Source organism: Carettochelys insculpta, chromosome 29, assembly GCF_033958435.1.
Source record: "Carettochelys insculpta isolate YL-2023 chromosome 29, ASM3395843v1, whole genome shotgun sequence".
NCBI classification, from domain to species: domain Eukaryota; kingdom Metazoa; phylum Chordata; order Testudines; family Carettochelyidae; genus Carettochelys; species Carettochelys insculpta.
This window is the reverse complement of record NC_134165.1, coordinates 2,660,721-2,679,398: the sequence shown is the minus strand read 5'-3', so window position 1 is coordinate 2,679,398 and position 18,678 is coordinate 2,660,721. Positions and strand designations below refer to the sequence as shown.

The 18,678-nt window shown below is 58.2% G+C and overlaps 3 protein-coding genes across 7 annotated transcripts; 2 read left to right on the top strand and 1 right to left on the bottom strand.

The window, feature by feature from the left end:
* The first annotated feature begins 1,191 nt into the window (after window positions 1-1,191).
* On the top strand, window positions 1,192-7,355 carry DHPS (deoxyhypusine synthase). Of its 2 annotated transcripts, XM_074979867.1 has the most exons (11): window positions 1,192-1,302; window positions 2,067-2,238; window positions 2,405-2,636; window positions 2,870-3,034; window positions 3,208-3,329; window positions 3,711-3,807; window positions 4,299-4,385; window positions 4,994-5,099; window positions 5,431-5,534; window positions 5,847-5,972; window positions 6,065-6,203. In XM_074979867.1, the coding sequence occupies exons 1-11, from the start codon at window positions 1,209-1,211 to the stop codon at window positions 6,158-6,160; spliced, it is 1,401 nt and encodes a 466-aa protein (XP_074835968.1). In that variant the 5' UTR covers window positions 1,192-1,208; the 3' UTR covers window positions 6,161-6,203. The 2 variants fall into 2 exon arrangements, with proteins under 2 accessions (XP_074835968.1, XP_074835969.1); XM_074979868.1 differs by lacking the exon at window positions 1,192-1,302 and having other exon boundaries at window positions 2,121-2,216; window positions 6,065-7,355.
* Window positions 7,356-7,384: 29 nt separating this feature from the next.
* WDR83 (WD repeat domain 83) lies at window positions 7,385-11,684 on the bottom strand. 4 transcript variants are annotated; one of them, XM_074979870.1, is made up of 11 exons: window positions 11,643-11,684; window positions 11,170-11,257; window positions 10,941-11,066; window positions 10,407-10,527; window positions 10,002-10,107; window positions 9,509-9,557; window positions 9,249-9,375; window positions 8,924-8,991; window positions 8,139-8,247; window positions 7,643-7,757; window positions 7,385-7,549 (listed from the first exon to the last, which is right to left on the bottom strand). In XM_074979870.1, exons 3-11 carry the CDS (start codon window positions 11,041-11,043, stop codon window positions 7,391-7,393), a joined length of 957 nt encoding a protein of 318 aa, XP_074835971.1. In that variant the 5' UTR covers window positions 11,044-11,066; window positions 11,170-11,257; window positions 11,643-11,684; the 3' UTR covers window positions 7,385-7,390. The 4 variants fall into 4 exon arrangements, with proteins under 4 accessions (XP_074835971.1, XP_074835972.1, XP_074835970.1 ...); XM_074979871.1 differs by having other exon boundaries at window positions 11,170-11,253; window positions 11,643-11,661; XM_074979869.1 differs by lacking the exon at window positions 11,643-11,684 and having other exon boundaries at window positions 11,170-11,502.
* A 126-nt stretch (window positions 11,685-11,810) lies between these two features.
* On the top strand, window positions 11,811-16,820 carry WDR83OS (WD repeat domain 83 opposite strand). The gene is made up of 4 exons (XM_074979873.1): window positions 11,811-11,958; window positions 13,084-13,189; window positions 14,900-14,997; window positions 16,630-16,820. The coding sequence occupies exons 1-4, from the start codon at window positions 11,909-11,911 to the stop codon at window positions 16,694-16,696; spliced, it is 321 nt and encodes a 106-aa protein (XP_074835974.1). The 5' UTR covers window positions 11,811-11,908; the 3' UTR covers window positions 16,697-16,820.
* Window positions 16,821-18,678: the final 1,858 nt, after the last annotated feature.

The window sequence follows — 18,678 nt, the reverse complement described above, 5'->3', positions numbered from 1 at the left end:
TCCCAGCCCCAGGTGGCTTTATCCACATGGGCCAACACAATCAGAGACTCCAGTCCTGGTCACTGAGGGTCTGTGGTCCTTCCCGCCAGTGGGCAGCAGACTGGTCGGGGTGGGGCCAGTACTCAGCAGAACCAGATGCCATTCCTAACTGGGCTCCCTGCAGTGGTGAGTGTATCTGTCTGCCTGTCAGACCCTCCTCACCATAGGAACCCACTGCTTCCCAGTCCCGCTCCGGGGAAGTACCAGTCCCTGTTCTACGGCAGGGGGAACTGAGGCAGGGCTCACAGAAGTCACTTGCCTGGTTTCGCAGGGGGTGGCTGGTGGAGTTGGGCATCCTTCTTCCCTGGGGGCTGAGAGCAGAGTGGGTTACTGCAGGCTCATGCCTATCCTTGGCGGGGTTGCTCCCAGCCCAGGGGTGAGGCAGCCTAGGAACCTGGGGGCAGTTTGCCCAGCTGCCAGTCTGGCCCCAGCATGACAGTGCCTGGCAGGGGGATGGTTTCATTGGGACCCAGACCAATCCCAGGCCAGTTCAGCATGGGGCAAGTGCCATAGTCACACCCTGGCATGGTTCCCCTCCAGTCCCCCCATGTGCATGGAGCTGTACCTGGTGCCGGGGGAGGAAGTTCTGTTTCTGGGGTGATCCTGGCTGCCTAGAAAGCAAAGACAAAACTGCAGCAGGGCTGCGCGCTCTCTCCTCCCACGGGCCAGCTCCTCCTCACCTGCAATAGCAGAGCACACCCCGGCTTTGCTGCCTGGCACGTTCCCAGGAGCTGCTTCGCTGCAGGGAGACGCCTGTTTCTGTCAGTCTCCACCAGACCCCTTGTGCCCACTCAGTTTACTCCCCCTCCAGTGTTCTTGTTGCGCTCCCCGCCACCTGCCCTCTCTCTGCAGGGCGGGGCGTTCGTCCCTGCCCATTCCCCAGGCTTGGATGCTCTGGAAGCAGCTGGGCATTGTGCAGAGCAAAGTGTCACCCAGCAAAGTGGAACTGCTGCTCTGGGGCTAAGGGAGGTCCCCCTGCTGGGCTGGGGCAGCATCTCCCCAGCGGGGGCCACAGGATCCTCTGCCGAAAGGGAGCCCAGGGGGCACGTGTGGGGGAATTATGTCTTGGGATCCCGGTCCCCTCCTCCTCAGTTCAACAGCTGACCCCCTCCCTCCTCTTCTATAGGAGTCCTGGCTCGGAAGGTCGGAGTCCTGCCTGGCCCCCACACATGCCTGCTCTAAGCACTAGGCTCTGCTCCCCTCCTGAGTCTGGGAAAAGGGTCCAGGACTCCTGGATCCCTCTACTGGCATCTCAAGATTCTGGTGCGTCAGGCACTCTGGGGTCTCTTAGGCAGAGCTGCCTAGAGTTCAGTCCAGCTGCTCCCGAAGAATGGGGCTGTCTGGGGGGCAAGGAACATCCACAGCTCCCTGGGGGCTGGATCCCATAGCAGAGCCTGGGGCTTGCCCAGCCCCCCGCAGGCCCTGCTATGGGATCCACCCCCATCGGGGGGTTGTGGCGGCTGCCGGCCTGTAGCAACTTTCCTTCCTATTCTGATGTGCGCCAGGAACACGAGGAGCGTGGGGGGTCTCTGTGGAGGTTGGGCCTTGCAGCTGGGCACAGGAGGATGCTGTGCAGGGACCCCCCGAGCTGGCTTTCTGGGCCCCCCCCCCCCACGGTACCTGCCAGGCTTCCTTGGGGGAGGGGGTAGACCTCTCACCCCACTCTGCCCAGAATGGGCTGCACCTCGCTGCGGCTTCCCACCCCTGAGCCCCCCCAGAGACGGGTGAAGAGCAGTGGGGGCGAGGGGGGCTGAGCAATGGTGGGTGATAAAGGGACAGGGACCCCGACACAGGTGGGAGGGTTGATTCCCTGCCCACGCAGGAACAGGAGCACCAGCACTGCCTCCCCACGCGGGGAAGCCGATGTGATTTCACTGGCCGCGTATGGGGTGGGCTGTGGGCCGAGCTAAGGGGCTGCTCCTGATAAGACCCCTGAGACTGGTGGTCACCCGCGTGGACGCCAGGAAACTCTTGGAGTTGTAGGTGTTTTAACCCTTGACGGCCTCCATACCCGGCATCTGTTCAAGATGGCGGCTCCCAGGCGTACGGCTACAGCGCGGCGGTGGCTGAGGGGCAAGATGGCGGCGCCCAGGAGTACGGCGCGATGTTCCGCGAGACGCGGCGTGATCCTGCGGCGTTGCCGTACCCGGCCGGGCTTCACGTGGTGGCTGCTGGGGGTGAGGTCGGGGTTGTGAGCAGGTGGGAGCCGCCCCGGCTTGGGGCTGGGGGGCGGAGCTGGAGCTGGAGGGTTGAGTGCGGGGGGCGGGATCTTGGGGTCCGGGGTGCTTGGGGCGGTGGGGGGGGGGCTGGAGGAGTGGGGGGACTTGGGGGTCCCTGAGCCCGGCTGACTCCCTGCCTCTCCCAGGGACCTGGAGCCGCAGGGCACCGGCCCCATGGAGAGCCCGGCGGAGGGGTTCCCCGCCGCGGCCGTGGCGGCCGTGCTGAAGCCGAGCGCCGCCCTGCCAGAGGAGAGCCTGCGGGTGCGGGGCTACGACTTCAGCCGCGGGCTGGATCACCGTGCCCTGCTCCAGTCCTACCTCACCACCGGCTTCCAGGCCACCAGCTTCGGGCAGGCCGTGCAGGAGATCAACAGGATGGTGAGGGGGCCCAGGGAGCCCGGACGCCTGGGTTCTATCCCAGCTCTGGGAGGGAAGTGGGGCCGAGTGGTCGGAGCAGGACGGTGGGGGCTGGGTGGCAGGACTCCTGGGTTCTGCTGCGGGCAGGTCCCATCCTTGCTCTGTGCCTTACTCAGACGGGGCAGGGGGCCTGCAGTGTGGGCGTCCCAACACGCCAGCCTGGGGGCCCCTGACGTGGCTGCTCTGGTTCCCAGATCACGGCAAAGCTGGAGCCTCTGGGCGAGGAGGATGAGACCCGGGCAGAACTGAACCCCTGCCACCGGAAGCCGTCCGGCTGCACCATCTTCCTGGGCTTCACCTCCAACCTCATCAGCTCGGGCATCCGGGAGACCATCCGCTACCTGGTGCAGCACAACATGGTACAGCCCGTCTCCCTCCTGCACTCCCTGGCTACTGAGCACTGTCTCCTCACCTCTGCCAGGCTCTGCCCCCCAGGCTGCTGCCATATTCCCCCTAACCAACCCAGTGCTGGGCAGCAGCCGCCCCTTCTGCTCAGGGTTCCCTGACAGGTAGGGTTCCCTGTGCCATGCAGGTGGATGTGCTGGTCACAACAGCCGGGGGCGTGGAAGAGGATCTCATCAAATGCCTGGCACCCACCTACATAGGGGAGTTCAGCCTGCGAGGGAAGGAGCTTCGGGAGAGTGGGATCAACAGGTAAAGGCAGGACCCAGGTCACGGGGGCTGCAGGAGTCTAGAAAGGCAGGCGCCCGGCTGGGAGATGGGTCCCCTGGTTTGGGGAAGGAGTGGGGCTAGTGGTTAGAGCCACAGGGAGCTGGGAGTCAGGACTGCTCAGTGCTCAGAGAGGAGAGTGCTGTCCAGGGGTTAGTGTGGAGACGGGTTGGGAGCCAGGACTGCTGGGTTCTGTTCCGGGTCCAAGGCTTATAGTGGGGAGTCAGCAACTGATGCTGAGATGCCATATCCTGGTCCCAGCCCTGATGCTTTCTGCGCCCTCTGTCCGTGGGGCTCAGGGAACGCTGGCTGGGGGCAGAGGGCATTGGCTGGGGGTGGGGGCTGAACCTGCTTCTGTTTCTCCAGGATCGGAAACCTGCTGGTGCCCAACGACAACTACTGCAAGTTTGAAGACTGGCTCATGCCCATCCTGGACCAGATGGTGGCTGAGCAGAACACGGAGGTGAGTTGGTGGGGCGCTGGGTCCCAGGGGAGGGACTGGGCTGTGGGGCACCGGGAGGGTTCCTGAGCTGAGCACCACTCAGCCCCCTGCCAAACTACTTGGTATGTGTAGCTGGGAGGGGTTTGGTTAGAGCAGGGGAGCTGGAAGCCAGGACTCCTGGGTTCTCTCCCCAGCCCTGGGAGGGGAGTAGGGGCTACTGGTTAGAGCAGGAGGGCTGGGAGTCAGGACTCCTGGGATCTCTTCCTGGTTCTGGGAATGGAGCAGGGGGGGGTCTGGTGGGTGAGACACTGGACGTCAGCACGGGTGGGTGAAGCACATCACTGCATGACTCAGTTTCCCAGTGTTTGCCGTCATGGGGAGAGCTGTGAGGATGGGCTCCTGAACAAGCACAGCGCCCTCTGGGGGTCCCTAGTTTCTGCCCTGGGGGACGATGGGGGGTAGGTGGCCTGCGCAGTTGGGTCCTTGCACCCAGCTGTGCCTTGGCCCTGCAGGGCGTGAAGTGGAGCCCCTCCAAGATGATTGCGCGGCTGGGCAAGGAGATGAACAACCCTGAATCGGTCTATTACTGGGCACAGAAGGTCAGTGGCTGGGGGGTGGTTCCTGAGTCCTGCCTGGCCTGGGGGTTGGCACCCAGCTCCCTGGGGCTCCCACCCTTCTGCTTGCGGGGAGCAAATCTCCAGCCACGTTCATATCAGGGGCAACACATCCCCCCCGCCCCCATGTAACCCCTTCTGAATGCCGCCCCCACCTCCAGCGGCCGTCATTCGAGCCGGGCCCCAGCAGCTCCCCTCGCACACGAGGCAGCGTTTCCTAATGGGGTGAGCGCAGGGCCACACTGGAGGAGCTGGGGTCCGTTCCCAGCTCTGCCACAGGTGTGCTGGGTGGTCTTGGGCCAAGTCCCTGCCCCTCTGTGGCTCAGTTTCCCCTCCTACCTCTTGCCTCTTTGGATTGTGAGCTCCTTGGGGCAGAGCACGTCCCTCGCTGTGTCTGGAGCAGCCGATACAAGGGGGTAGGGGGTGTGCGCAGCACTTGGCATGAAGGGGGGGACCCTGATGCCAGCTGAGGGGGGAGGGGACAGGCTGTCCTAGGAGGTGATAATCCTGCTACCCCCAAAGGGAACTCTGAGGGAGAGTTTCCCCCATCATTCGCCCCTGGGGGAAATAACTCCAACTCGGCCCCTTTGCAGAACAACATCCCGGTGCTGAGCCCCGCGCTGACGGACGGATCCCTGGGGGACATGATCTTCTTCCACTCCTACAAGAACCCCGGCTTGGTGCTGGACATTGTGGAAGGTGGTTTGGGCCCCTCCCGGGCATGCTCCTCTCTCTGCTTGGGGCCCCAGCTTGGGAGGGGGGTGGGGGGTGCAAAATCCCAGGCCCCTCCTGGCAGTGCTGAGGGATTCCTAGTGGGCGACCCCACCCCCTCATCCTGAGCATGTTGGATTCTCCCAGCTGAGCCCCAGACAGGTGCAGGGAGGTTTCCAGTTCCCCTGCTGTGATCTCCCCATTGCGGGGGCCTCTCAGGTCCTAGCCCAGCTCCCCACGGGCCAGGGCAGGGCAGGACTCCTGGCTGGCAGCTGGTGGCAGGAGGAAGAGGGTCACTGGTCTCTTTTTCTCTTGGCAGATCTCCGGCTGATCAACTCCCAGGCCATCTTTGCCAAGAAGACCGGCATGATCATCCTGGGCGGGGGCCTGGTCAAACACCACATCGCCAATGCCAACCTGATGGTGAGGGAGGGCTTGGGCTGGGACCCCCGTGGGGGGTGTGTCGATATGGGCCCCCTCGCCTGCTGTGGACCAGACTAGTGCCACCCTCGGGCCTGTCCGCTGACCCCCTGCTGCGGGCCGGGCTAGCGCACGTTAACCCAGGTGTAGCAGAATCATGTTTAATCCCCCAGTTAAATGTTGGCTCAAAACATCAGCTGCACCTTCCCTCCTTGTCATGCTGGCGGCGGGAGGGGCAATGAGCTGTGCTGGCTGCCCAGCGGAGGGGGCTGGCCGAGACCGGCCCGGTCTCACCCACCTCTCCCGCCCCTGCAGAGGAATGGTGCCGACTACGCCGTCTATGTCAACACGGCGCAGGAGTTCGATGGCTCTGACTCAGGGGCCCGGCCAGACGAGGCAGTGTCCTGGGGGAAGATCCGTGTGGATGCCAAGCCGGTGAAGGTGGGCATGGGGCTGTGCTGAGGGCAGGATAGGGGTGGTGGGAGACATCTCGGTGCCTGGGCTCATGTCCCCTGTTGCTCTCCTGCTGGCAGATTTATGCTGACGCCTCCCTGGTTTTCCCACTGCTGGTAGCTGAGACCTTCGCCCAGAGATCCAGCGCCTTTGTCTCTGAGAAGCAGCACGACTGAGCCCCAGCCCTGCAGGGCCTGTACTGAGATGCAGTGTGGGGAGTCCCGGGGGGGGGTGCATGGCCTAGCCCCAGAAAGCACAGGGCTCATGCTAAGCTCAACTCCCGCCCCCTTGTCACCAGAGACTGCCCCTGTTGCTGCATTTGGGTGTGTCCTGAGCTCCCTCCGCTTCTAAATACACAGGCCTGGGCCTGAACTTTAGTCCCTGCTTAGCCTGGACTGGCTGGGTGACCCCTTTGCCCCCTGCTGTAGCGGGGGCAGCCTTGGTCGCCAGTGGCGGCTGCGATTCTGGGCGCAACGGTGGTGGTAGGCAAGGGCCAGGTTGCAGCCAGCTCCTCCCAGGGGTTGGCAAAACCTGGCACCCCCCAGCCACCCCCATGGACTCATGCTTGCCTGTTCTTCATGCAATGTACCGACTGGTTGGGGTGGGGGCTGGGCACATGGCCAGGCCTGCAGGCGCTGCCCCAGGGCACGTTTTGATGAGCATGATTTTATTGGTTGGCTTTTGGCAAAAAACAGCAGCTGCTCCAGTGTCCCTCAGCCCTGAGCTGGGGGCAGTTTGACCAGCAGCCAGCTGTTAACTTGGGTTAGCAGCTCAGTGACCCTCCACCCTGCCTCAGAGGGGAGAGCGCTCCCAGGGCAGCTCTTGGCTGTAAGGCAGCTGGGGCTGGGACACACGCTGGCTGAGCAGCTGCTTCTCAAGAGCTGCACCGGTGCAGAGTTTAGTTCCCGGCTGGAGCCTGAGCTGGGCTAGCCCCTTCCATGGGGTGGGGGGCCAGTTCCTGGAATGAATGGCCCAGGTGGCAGCTTTGGGCCAAGGGGGGGTGGGAGGAAGGCCTGGCTGGTGGAATGGGGATCTGGCAGCAGTTGCTGCTGGCCCGTGCTCACCCTGGGGCAGCTGGGCTGGATTTGGAGGGAGAGAAAAACCCCCAGCCCTGGGCAGATGGTGCTCAGCTGTTCAACTGTGTTCCTTTCTGTGGCCAGCTGGGGCCACCCGGTGCAGCCCAGGGTGATGGAGGCACCGGATGTCTGAGAGCTGGGCAGGGCCTGGGACTTGCACACGGCTGGAGGCTGAGCTGCTGCATAGGGCAAGGAGCCCAGCTCACCCCACCCCTGTATGCTACGCTCCAGCTGCTCCCCCGCCCGGCACCGAGACCTGGCTCAATAAAGCAGCAGCTCCACCGCTGTGTCCGTGTGTGATTGGCCATGAGGGGCAGCGGCTGCTCCGCCTCAACAGCCCAGCGCCTCCCCCTGTGCCGCCGCGTGGGCCTCCTCCCTCCAGAACTGCACCTGGCCCTCGGTGGCCGTGAGCAGGCCGGGCTCGCTGGGGTGGAAGGTGAGGGACTGCACCACGCCTCTGCCCACGGGCAGGCTCAGCGTCAGGGAGCCCTGCGGGAGGAAGACCTGTGTGAGAGGCAGTCGGGGGCCCTCACCCCCAGGGCCTCTGTCTGCCTGGCACCAGCCTGGCCCTGCACCGCTTACCTCAACCAGGTCCCAGAAGTACACCTTGCCGTCCTCCGAGCAGCTGGCCACATGCGTGTCCTTCTCGCTCAGGCAGCAGTCCAGCTTGTAGGCCGTGTTCTTGTGGCCGGTGTACCTAGAGCAGGATGGTCTGGCCAGGGTCTGCATAGGGAAAAGGGGGACCCCTCCCACTGGCAGGGAGAGCCCTGGGTGGGCTGGAAGCCACCTTCCCTCCTGTACAGGGCCCCTACCGGGGTGGGGCAGGAGCCCTTGGTGACAGAGAGGCAGGTCCCTAAACCCCCGTGAAGGGCAAGGCAGGGGGGCAGCTCAATCACTCCCCGGCCAGGTGGTGTCAGTGTCTAAGACCCCACAGGGGGCAGGAGGCCCCAGACAAACACAGGTGTGGAAGAGGGATCCTGGGCCCAGCCTGGCTCCTGGGTTAAGCCCTGGCTCTGTGAGGGGACAGGGAGTGGGAGTCCCACGTCCTGCAGCTGCCTGAAGGTTGGGGCTCACATACTCTCCCAGCATCTCCCCGGTGTCCTTGTCCAGCAGGCGCAGGGTGGAGTCCAGGCTGGCGGCCAGGGTGCACTGCCCGTCCTTGCTGAAGCACACACTGGTGATGGGGCCTGCAAGGACCAAGCAGCAGAGAGCAGAGCTGGTGGGGTTCGGTGGGGAGGAAAACGTGCGGAGCGAGTTATGTGCACCGGCCGCAGAGAGACGCGGCACCTGGAGCTCTCCTGGTGTTCCCTGGGAGCTGAGCGCTGGGACGGCCGCCCCGCAGAGATCCCAGAGCACCCACAGCCGGCTGTGTGTGTCTGGGGGGGCACCTCCATGTGCAGAACAAAACGCACTCTGCCCTGGGTGCTGGCTGCCCACACGCTCAGCTCACGGGGAACGTGGGGGTGAGTATCCCCTGCTGCACGGCCAGATCACAGCCAGCGCCTCATTCCCTCAGCGTGGGGCTGGATCCAGGCCAGTGCCCCCAGAGGGGACAGTGTCACTTATCCCACCAGCCTGTCCCCCGTATGGGGCTACATGGGAGCTGGCACCCCCAGAAGGCAAAGGCTGGGCCCTGCTCTTTACAAGCCCCATTCCCACACAGCACCTGCTGGCAGCTGTGCAACAGGAGGTTAAGCTCAGGCTGGGGCTTTGGGGGATTCTCCCTCAGTGGCAGTTTTCAGTCCTGGCAGCTGTTTTCCACAGGCCGAGCTGCCCTGGGGGGCTGGCCCGAGGACTGCCACAGCCCCGGCTGGCCTTGGCTCCATGGTGCAGGCTCCTGGCAGTAGCCGTTCCTTCGCTTACTTCCAACATAATCTGAGCAGAGCTCCCCTGCACGCAGGTCGTAGCGCCGGACGCGGCCGTCCACAGAGCTGGGGGGAGAAACAGGAGGGGTTACAGAGAAAGTGACACCCTGCTGGGCCCAGTGCCTAAACCAGCTCCAGTGCCGCAGATGGCCACCCGCAAAGGTCCAATCTGAGGCTGCACGTCCCTGGGGAGAGGTGACCTGCCTCTCCAAGCCCTGATGAAGGTGCTGGACTGGGGGCTCCATTGGTTCTACCTCACGCTTGGGATGCCAGGTGACCTGCAGGGCCTGGATCCCTCCCCACCCTGGCGGGGGAGCCCTCACCCAGAGAGGATCTCGTGATCTGACACCTTCAGGCTGGACACCCCGTCCTTGGCTTCGTCCAGGATCTGGATGGGGTCGGGCCTGTGAGAGCGGCAATCCCAGCAGCGGATGGTAGAATCAATGGAGCCTGGGAGGGAGCACAGAGCGGAGTGGGAGTGACGGCGTGGCCGAGCCTCTTGATGGATTTGACTCCACGGAGGCACACAGAGCCTGAAGGACACCGCGTGAGCCAGCGGGGGCTGCAGAGCCAGTGAGCTTACCTGACAGGATCACCGTGGCCTCCTCGTTGAACTGCACACAGTTCACCTTCTGTGGGCGGAGACGGGGGCCAAGGGGTTACTGATGGCTTCAGCACACGGCCTGCTGCCCTGTCCCCAAGCAATTACCCCAGGACTAACATCTCCCCCTCCTAACCCCCACTGATTCCCACACACACCTTGAACCTGGCTGCAACTTCCAGCAATGCAACATGAGCCTGTGGTTTCACCACCCTATCAACTCACATACCCCTGAGGCAGCACCCCCTCAGTTCTGTCCTGGCCCTGGCAGCCCAAAGGGCTACGTCCCCATCTGTCCCAGCCCCAGTGGAGAGCGAGGAGCCCTTCCAGGGCTGAAATACTGCGTGATGGGGCAGCCAGTGCCATCTGCAGCTTGTGCTAAGCCCCGGTGGGACAGGGAGAGGGTAGCTGGGCCTTCCCCCACCCCCTCTGTCACACAGAGCACGCAGCCCAGCCACACCCAAACAGGCCTCACCCCTGCATGACCGCGGAACTTGCGGATCACCTGCCCGCTGGCCACGTCCCACAGGACAACCATTTTGTCGGCCCCACAGGAGCAGAGCTGGCTGTTATCAAAGGAGCTGCAGGGGAAGGAGGAAGACAAGGTTCAGCATAACTGTGGGAATCCAACCATTCAGGGGACCCTGACTTAGGAGGCTTTGCACCTCTCTGGCACGTTGATGAAGCCGTCCTTGTTTTACGGAGGGGGGAACTGAGGTGCCAAGGCGGGAGGTGCTGCACAGCAACTCAGTGACACAACAGAGCCCAGAAGCCCTCGCTCTGACTCTGCTGATACACTTGTGCGCGAATGCACTAAAGCAGTTTCAAGCCTGAAGTCTCTCGGGTTGCAAGAGGGGTGGGGTCCATTCCCCGCCCTTACCCAGCTGCGTCCAACACTTCATAGCCATGGCCGCTGTAGGTCTTCAGGAGGGTCCCCTTGTGGGGGTTCCACAGCTTCAGGGTTTTGTCGCTGCCACAGGTGAGACAGTAATTTCCATCCACTGGGGGAGACAGGACAGAAGGATGCCTGGGGACAGCTCAGCTGCTAGGGCTGGCCCCACATCCAGCCTCTCCACCCGACAGCTGTGCTCTCTTCTCTGCTGGTCCTACTCCACCCTTCCAGGTGTCCCCAACTCCCCGCAAATGATGGGAGAAATTAAGAGCAGAGGCCCACTAAGGCACATCCTCCCGTGACTCCCACCAGGACACAACAATAAGCAACACACTAACAGCCTGCACTCGATGCCTGCTGGCATCAGTGGAACTCTACGCAGCTCTGGTGTTGCTGCCCTAACTGCTAGACTGCACTCCCCTCCCAGAACTGAGAACTGAACCCAGGAGTCCTGGTTCTCATCTCAAACCACCAGAACTATCCCACTGTTTCACTGCACAGGACCCGTGAGGACACACTCACCATTAAACCTCACTGCCCTGACTGCTCCCTGTTTGCACTCCAAATTCCGCACCAGCTTCTTCGGCAGCTCCGGCCTCTGGGGCTTTGGTTCAGGAAATGCCATGGTGGGACCCAAGTGGCTAGAACCTATGGGAATTCCCACGGTGAGTAAATCTGGAAGAGCCGGACTCCAGCCGTGGGGCTGGGGGGTGATGTTACACAACAGGTGTAGGCTGGGTGGGTTACAAACCTCTTGCCAGACCCCAGCTTTACAGATGTCTCCCCGAGGCTGGAGTCACTTGCTCACAAGCTCAGGGAAGCGACTGGTAACATCCTGGCTAAGGAAACAACCAGAATGGGATTATGTGGCTGTTGCCACCCTAGAAGGCAGAGGCAAAGGGAAAACCCAACCCCTCTAGAGCCAGGCCCTGGCGGATTGATGTGCAGCTCGGCGGCAGGGGGCACCGTGTGAACACCCAGTGAGCCTTACGGCGCTTCACCCCTTTCCAGGCCCCCAGAGCCACCCCTCAGAGAGATGAGTCCAGTGTCTTTCTACCCAGCTCTTACACAGACCCCTATGGCCTCCCCAGCCCGGCACCCACTGAGCCCCCTATGGCCACCCCAGCCTGTTACAGTCTCAGTCGTCCCCCTACACGGTCTCGACCCCCCGTAACTTCCCCCGCTTCTACAAAGCCCCTTCCGTCTCCTCTCCCACGTTCCTACCCGAGAGCCCTGTGTCCTTCTCCCATTCCCGTCCCCCGTCCCCCACAGGTTCCGGCTCCTTTGGTTCCGCCCGCTGGGTGGCGCCTGCTCTGAGGAGGGCCCGGCGCTGGGACGAGAGCTTGTCATCAACCCCGCCTCGTGTCCTGCTCCCCTCATCCCGCCCCCGTGAGGCCCGGCTTGCCCCGCCCAGGCGGTGAGGAGCTGGCCCGGAACCAGCGCTTCGGGCCGAGGGGTGTTACACCGAACCGCGTCCCCCGCGCGAGCTGATGTCCAGCAACAGCATGGCCGACCCCCGGCGGCCCAACAAGGTGTTGAGGTGAGCGGGCGGGGCTGGGGGAGGGGCGGGGCGTGTGTAGAGCCGCAGCCGGGATCGGGGCCCCAGCTGAGTGATCGTTGTGGGGTGAGTATCGAGGGAGGGCAGTGGGACTCCTCAGGTGAGTAATCGCCTTGGTCATGTACCTGCAGAGTGGGCCAGCAGGACCTCTCCCCGGTGAGTGATCGCTGTGGGGCAGGTGTCTGGTGGGGCTCTCCCAGAGAGTGTGACCTGGTGGGGTTGCCCAGCAGGAGCCCTGCGGCGTGTGTGGCTGGAATCTGGCCATCTGTTGGGGGTGGGGGCACTTTTCTCAGTGACCATCTTCTGGCCCGGAAGAGGGAAGTAGAGAAACTGGCACTTCTATTATTCTCATTCTCCGCTCTCTGCTCTTGCCAGTGGTAGCCAAGCAGAGACCTGCCAGGTTGTTTCCCACAGGCCCGAGAACGGCCCTCAGATGGGACTGACTTTAGATCTCCCTCCACCTCCATTAAGCGCAAGGCTACAGACATCTCTTCCCGACTATACGCTTAGCTGCTCAGTCCTGGGGCTGGTATGGCCAGTGCTCTAGATCAGGGGTGAGCAAACTCTTTACCTCAGGCCCCACTTTTCGTCCTTGGAATTAGCAGGGCCCCCCACCCTCGACCTGTCTAATGTCATCCAAACTCACGGGAATTTCAGTTATGCTCATATGGGAAAACCCCTTTCAGCACCTGTAAGCAAATAAGTCTGTAGAATGTAAAAACACTAGTGAGTCAGCACATAAATGTGAACACACTGACATAAAAACAGTAACCCAGTTATCACTTTTAATGAGATGGATAAGCCTGCAACCCAGCAGCCAATCATGTTGCACCCCCATTGCGAAATTTCACATTTCCCCAAGGGGGCCTGCCCCATATTTGCACACCCCTGCTCTACATGAGAAACCCCTATGTCTGATTTCTTAACCGCATCCTGACCCATCCCGTTTGCCCGAGCTAGGCTGGACTGAGACCAGTGACCTGGAATGGTCCCACAGAACCCTGGTTATTTTGCTGTTAGCTAAAGAGAAGAAGCTAATAGTTTCCAAGTACGGGTTCCCACTTCCTTCTCGCCCTCATAACATGCTCTTTGGTGCTTGCTTTGTAGGTACAAGCCACCAACTACAGAGAACAACCCCACCCTAGAAGATCCCACTCCAGATTACATGAACCTGTTGGGGATGATTTTCAGCATGTGTGGCTTAATGTTGAAGGTGAGCAGCAAAGGAGCGAGTGTTAGGTCTCGTGCAGGTTTGATGGCTTCTGGGCAAAGCAACATGAGACACATACTCCTTATTATACAGAATAGTTGTGTACCTAGGTGCTGTAGCCTCACAGGGCCTGTTACCTTAAGCAACCAGCTGCTGTTTCCCAGAATCCTAGGAAGAATGCAGGGCAGGAAGGGACCTCAAGACATCCTGTAGATCGGCGTTTCTTAAACTATGTTCCGCGAACAACTCATAGGTGTGCAGTGAGCATTTGAAAAAATAATACAAAGTGTTACAATAAATAACCACATTATGATGATAACAATAACGGAAAGTACTGAAACATAATTTTAGTGCTGCATCTTGCAAGAGTGGTACTTGTCTGACCACACTGCAAGGTTGACCAGCATTGTGCTAGCTTCCTCTTTCTTCTAATCTTCTTTTCCTGTCTATACGGCAGGGTAGCAACTAGCAACCCCATGCAGTGCATGTGTGTCTTTTCTGTTATTAAAACCAAATACAATGTTACTTTTTCATTGCTATGATACCTGCTTAAATTACTTTGTTTTGGTTTTGCTGTTTGGTTTACTTTGGTCTGACAGCAATTTTTGTTTGAAGAAAATTGTCATGGTGTTTCACGTAAAGAATATTATTGTTTGGTGTTCCATGGTCTCAAAAACTTTTAAGAAACACTGCCCTAGGGTAGATGTGCATTCAACAGAAAAACTCATAGCACCGAGAGAGATCAATTGGCTTGGCTACAGGGCTAGAAATAGCAGTGCAGATGGTCCCACTCAGGCACGACCCTGGGCTCCAAGCCCTCCGCCTGTGGCTGGTTTCAGACCCCAGGCTCGAAATGGGAATGTGTATGCTGCTGGTTTTAGTTTAGCAGCTCAAGCCCTGGAAGCCCAAGTCAAGTGAGCCAGGTGAGGTGAAACGTGTTTCTTTGCAGTGTAGGTGTACCTGCAGGCCAACCCCTCGCTCAGGCAGGATTAAGTCCGCCAAGACCATGCCCGAGAAATGTTTGTCTAACTGGTTCTTTCAAATCTCCAGTGACAGGGATTCCACAGCCTCCCAGGGTTAAATGACTTGGTGGGTGGCAGAGGGAGAGACCTGGAGTGGTCTAAGTCATTGTACCAAAACAGGGTAGAAAAAAGAAGATACATTAGTTCTGTTCCTGGCTGAATGTTGATGAGCAGAAAAGGGAATTGGGTGTCAAAGCTCTGGTGCTGTCTTCCTAGCTGGAGGAGGGAGTGTTGCCTAATGGTTAAATCAGAGACCTGGGAGTCAGGATGCTGAAGTCCTGATCAGTGTTCCCTCTAATTTTTTCCATCCATGGGCAGAATAAATTTTGTTATGTTCACAAGGCATGTGTGGATGTGCACCACTAACAGAGATAGACGCTGATGGCTGTGGGTGCTCTTCAAAACAGCTGGGCAGCACCTGAATCTCTCCTGAGTGGCTGCCCAAGCGCTCCGCTTACAGGGAACACTGGTCCTGCTCCCAGCTCTGCTTCTGACTGTGTGAATTTGTGCAAGTCAGTGAAGCGATATTGGTGTTAGCTAACTTCACAGGAGACCAGGGATTGTGATCTTTGTTACACAAACGTTTTTAAAGAGCTCTGAGGCTTACCCGGTGGTGTTAGACACAAAAGATCCTGAGTGATCCCATAAATGCCCAGCTGGAGTCTCTCAAATTATTCCTCTGTGTTTGTAGCTGAAGTGGTGTGCTTGGATTGCTGTCTACTGCTCCTTCATTAGTTTTGCCAACTCCAGAAGCTCAGAGGACACCAAACAGATGATGAGCAGCTTCATGTGAGTCGTTGTCTTCCTTTGACTGTCTCGTTCATCGACGGTGTAAGTTGGAGATTCATGTGCAAATGTGCCTCCCTGTCTGCGCTGTGGGACAGGCAGAAGAGTGAAGCCAGAACTTTGGGGTTCTACCACTAACACTTCGTGATTCTGTACTTTATCGCCTTCTCTTGTCTTGGTTTCTGCATTTGTAAAATGGGGACAAAATGGTGTTGGTGATTAGTACAGAGTCATCTTTATCCAACTCTGCAGAGAACCAGCGCCCCAGCATAGTGCTTTGCTAATAGAGGGCTGGTCTGTTGGAGATGCTGCTGTTTGAATGAGATGTAAAACCGACATCTCGTTCATTCTTGGACGGGGGTCTGCAACCAAAAGAGCGGGAAGAGCCATTTTTTCAAATTAGGTTACAAAATCAATACTTCAAGAGCTGTAATGCACGTGAATACCAGACCATCCTTAATAAGTAATGTCAAACCCTATTTTAAGAACAGAGTACACACAATAGTTTGTACCAGTCAGAAGATTTAAGTTACTTTCACCCCTGGGCTGGACAGCAAATGAGGAAAAGCAAAATGCTGCACCAAGGGACAGGCTCTTAAGCAGGAAAGAGCAATGTGCGCATCAACTCTCCACACCAGTGTTTCTCAAACTATTTTTTTTATAAAGTTCCCCTTTTAAAAAAGAAAGCATAAGTACCTCTAGCCCCCGGCTTTAACCCAATCCCCCGCCCTCCTCCAGAGCCAGGCACCCCCAGCCGCTTCCCCGGCTTTAACCCAATCCCCCCCTCCTCCAGAGCCAGGCACCTCAAGCCGCTTCCCCTGCTTTAACCCAGTCCCCACCTCCTCTAGAGCCAGGCACCCCCAACCCCCTCCTGCCACTGCACTGTAATCCAATGCCAGCAACTCGCTGAGGCCGCCACCGCCACACACTTCTCCCTTGAAGTGCTGAGGCAGGATGCGTGTGCAGTGGCACACAGTGCTCCAGTGGCTCCAATCGGTTTATTGCTCAAAGAGCTACATATAGCTCAGGTGCACATTTCCCACAGACTTCTCTTGCATCCCGTAGTTGGCAACCTGCCAGCAGAGAGGGGAGCCTGCCTGGGGCAACACTGTGGCCAGGCGTGGCCCGGAGGGATGGGGTCTTTTGTCAGGGGTGACGCTTGTCAAGGTGGGGTGCAGTAGAGAGCCACAGAGCTGTCAGCAGCAGCAGCGTCCAGAGCCGCAAATAACTCCTTACAGAGCCGCATGCAGCTCCGGAGCTGCAGATTGCTGACCCCCTTCTTGGATATTAAATTCCACAGCATCTTTTCCTAAAAGCTGAGCTGTGAACCCATGTCCTGACCAATTCCTAATTCTGGCATCTATGGTTGATTTCCTTTGGTACCTTCCCTGCAGTTCCAGTTGGATGAAAAATTCTTCATCTCCTGTGAAAAAACAGAGCAGTGTTTAATGTTAGGCAGTTTCTGCCTTCTCCTGTAGAGGGGGCTCCGTGCCTGTGTGGGTGAGCAATCCCTGTATGCCTGGTCCGCAGATAAGCCTTTTAAATCCCTGGGAATTGTTCAACACCATTCAGTGGGACATAGACATGAAGGTTGGTTGGTTTTTAAAATTCTTGGTTTTCTTCCTCCCATTTCAGGTTGTCTATATCTGCTGTGGTGATGTCCTATCTACAGAACCCCCAACCCATGTCCCCGCCTTGGTGAAGAGATTACAGTTCTGTGCAAGTTGCAGGGAAATGCCATCAGGAGAGAGGAAGGATTCACATGGTCTTTTTTACAAGCAATGCGCTGAAACTCTTGGCTAGCAAAATAAAGGAATTCACCGGGATCAAGCACTAAATGACTTATTGACAATACAGAGACCAAGTGGTGAATGGATCAAAAAGGTCTCATTTACACTTGCTAATTTTTCTGTTAAAAGCCGGCTTTTTGCACTGAAACAGAGGTGTTTACACTGACAAAGCAGGTTTTGTGCCAAAACTCCTCAGCTGCTGTGCTGTCATAAACACTCCTCCTCACCCCAACAAGAGTCACAAGGGGATTTGCGCTGAGGCTTCAAAGTGGTACAGGTTGAACCTCTCTAATCCTGAACTGTCTTATTTGGCAGCCTCCATAATCCAGCATGATTTTAGTTGGCCAGATGACCACTTATCCTGGGTCTGGCCAAGTTTCTTGTGGTCCCATAGTTTGTTTCCAGTCACCAGTCCTGGCTCCGTGTTCTGCGCTGTTATGTGGCTGTAATTTACCCTTAAATGTATTCTAAGAACCCAGTAAGCAGTGGAAATATTGACCCCTGTCATTCGGCAAATTCTCTTGTCTGGTACCGGTCAGGTCCCAAGGAAGCCAGATTAGAGAGGTTCAAACTATAGCGCCAGTGTGAACACCCTGATTGCCTTTATTGCCACAATGGGCCTCCAGAGGTGTCTCACAATGCTCTGAGTAACAGCTCTGCTCACTCTTTTGAACTCAGCAACTGTGCAGCATGCGCTTCACCCCTTCCACTCTGTTCTAACAGCTGGAGATGTACTGCACTGCTCCAGGACACAGAAGCAGCTCGTTGTGGACTGCTCCTGCTGTCCTCAACAATACAACAGAAGCAGGCAGGGGTGATGTGTATGTGTCACAGCCAGAGATTCTGTGCTGTGCAGCCAGGGAAGCAGGCAGAGGCTGAGGTCTTTCTTTCCCCATCTCAGGGCTGGTTGTTTCCTGTGCCTGTCTGAATTTATAGGACAGCATGCCAGCCAGTGTTCCCTGTAAGTGGAGTGCTTGCACGGCTGTCCAGCTAGGTGGCATGTGCGTATCTCTTGTGATCAGCAGAGCACCCATAGTCACCGGCATGGGTTTCTCATGGTGGTGCTCATCTGTACATACCTCAGTGCACAGAAAACTATGAGAAACATGAGTGTCGCGCAGGGAATGGCCTCTAGTATTTTCCGTATAGCCTGAAGGACCCCCAGAATGAACAGCCATTGGATGGGATGATCCACAGGGAGCAGCTCCAACATCCAAAGGGGCTGGCCAGAGGCAGGGAGGGGTGGGTGTGGAGGTGACATCACAAAGGCCTTTGGTAGGACCTCACCATATTGGACACAGGTGGCGGGGAGGTGGGTGACCTCACAGAGCGATGCTGACATCAGCCTGATACACAGCCAGGATGACCTCGGAGACCCTTGTGGCTTTGCTTCAGCAAGTCTCCTTCACGAGTCTCTCCTTGAGGAGTTGAGGACATTCTGGTTCAAGGACACGAGTGCCTGGAGGAACACTTTGGCTACATCCCTGCTGGAGAATTTTGTAGAGAAAACTTAAGAACATAAGAACATAAGAATGGCCATACTGGGTCAGACCAAAGGTCCATCAAGCCCAGCATCCCATCTGCCGACGGTGGCCAATGCCAGGTGCCCCAGAGAAGGAGAACAGAAGACAAGTGATTTATCTCCTGCCATCCATCTCCTGCCCTTGTTATGAAGGCTAGGGCACCATACTTTATCCCTGGCTAATAGCCATTTATGGACCTGACCTGCAAAAATTTATCAAGCTCTTTTTTAAACCCTAATAGAGTCCTGGCCTTCACAGCCTCCTCGGGCAAGGAGTTCCACAGGTTGACTGTGCGCTGTGTGAAGAAAAATTTCCTTTTATTAGTTTTGAACCTACTACCCATCAATTTCATTTGGTGTCCCCTAGTTCTT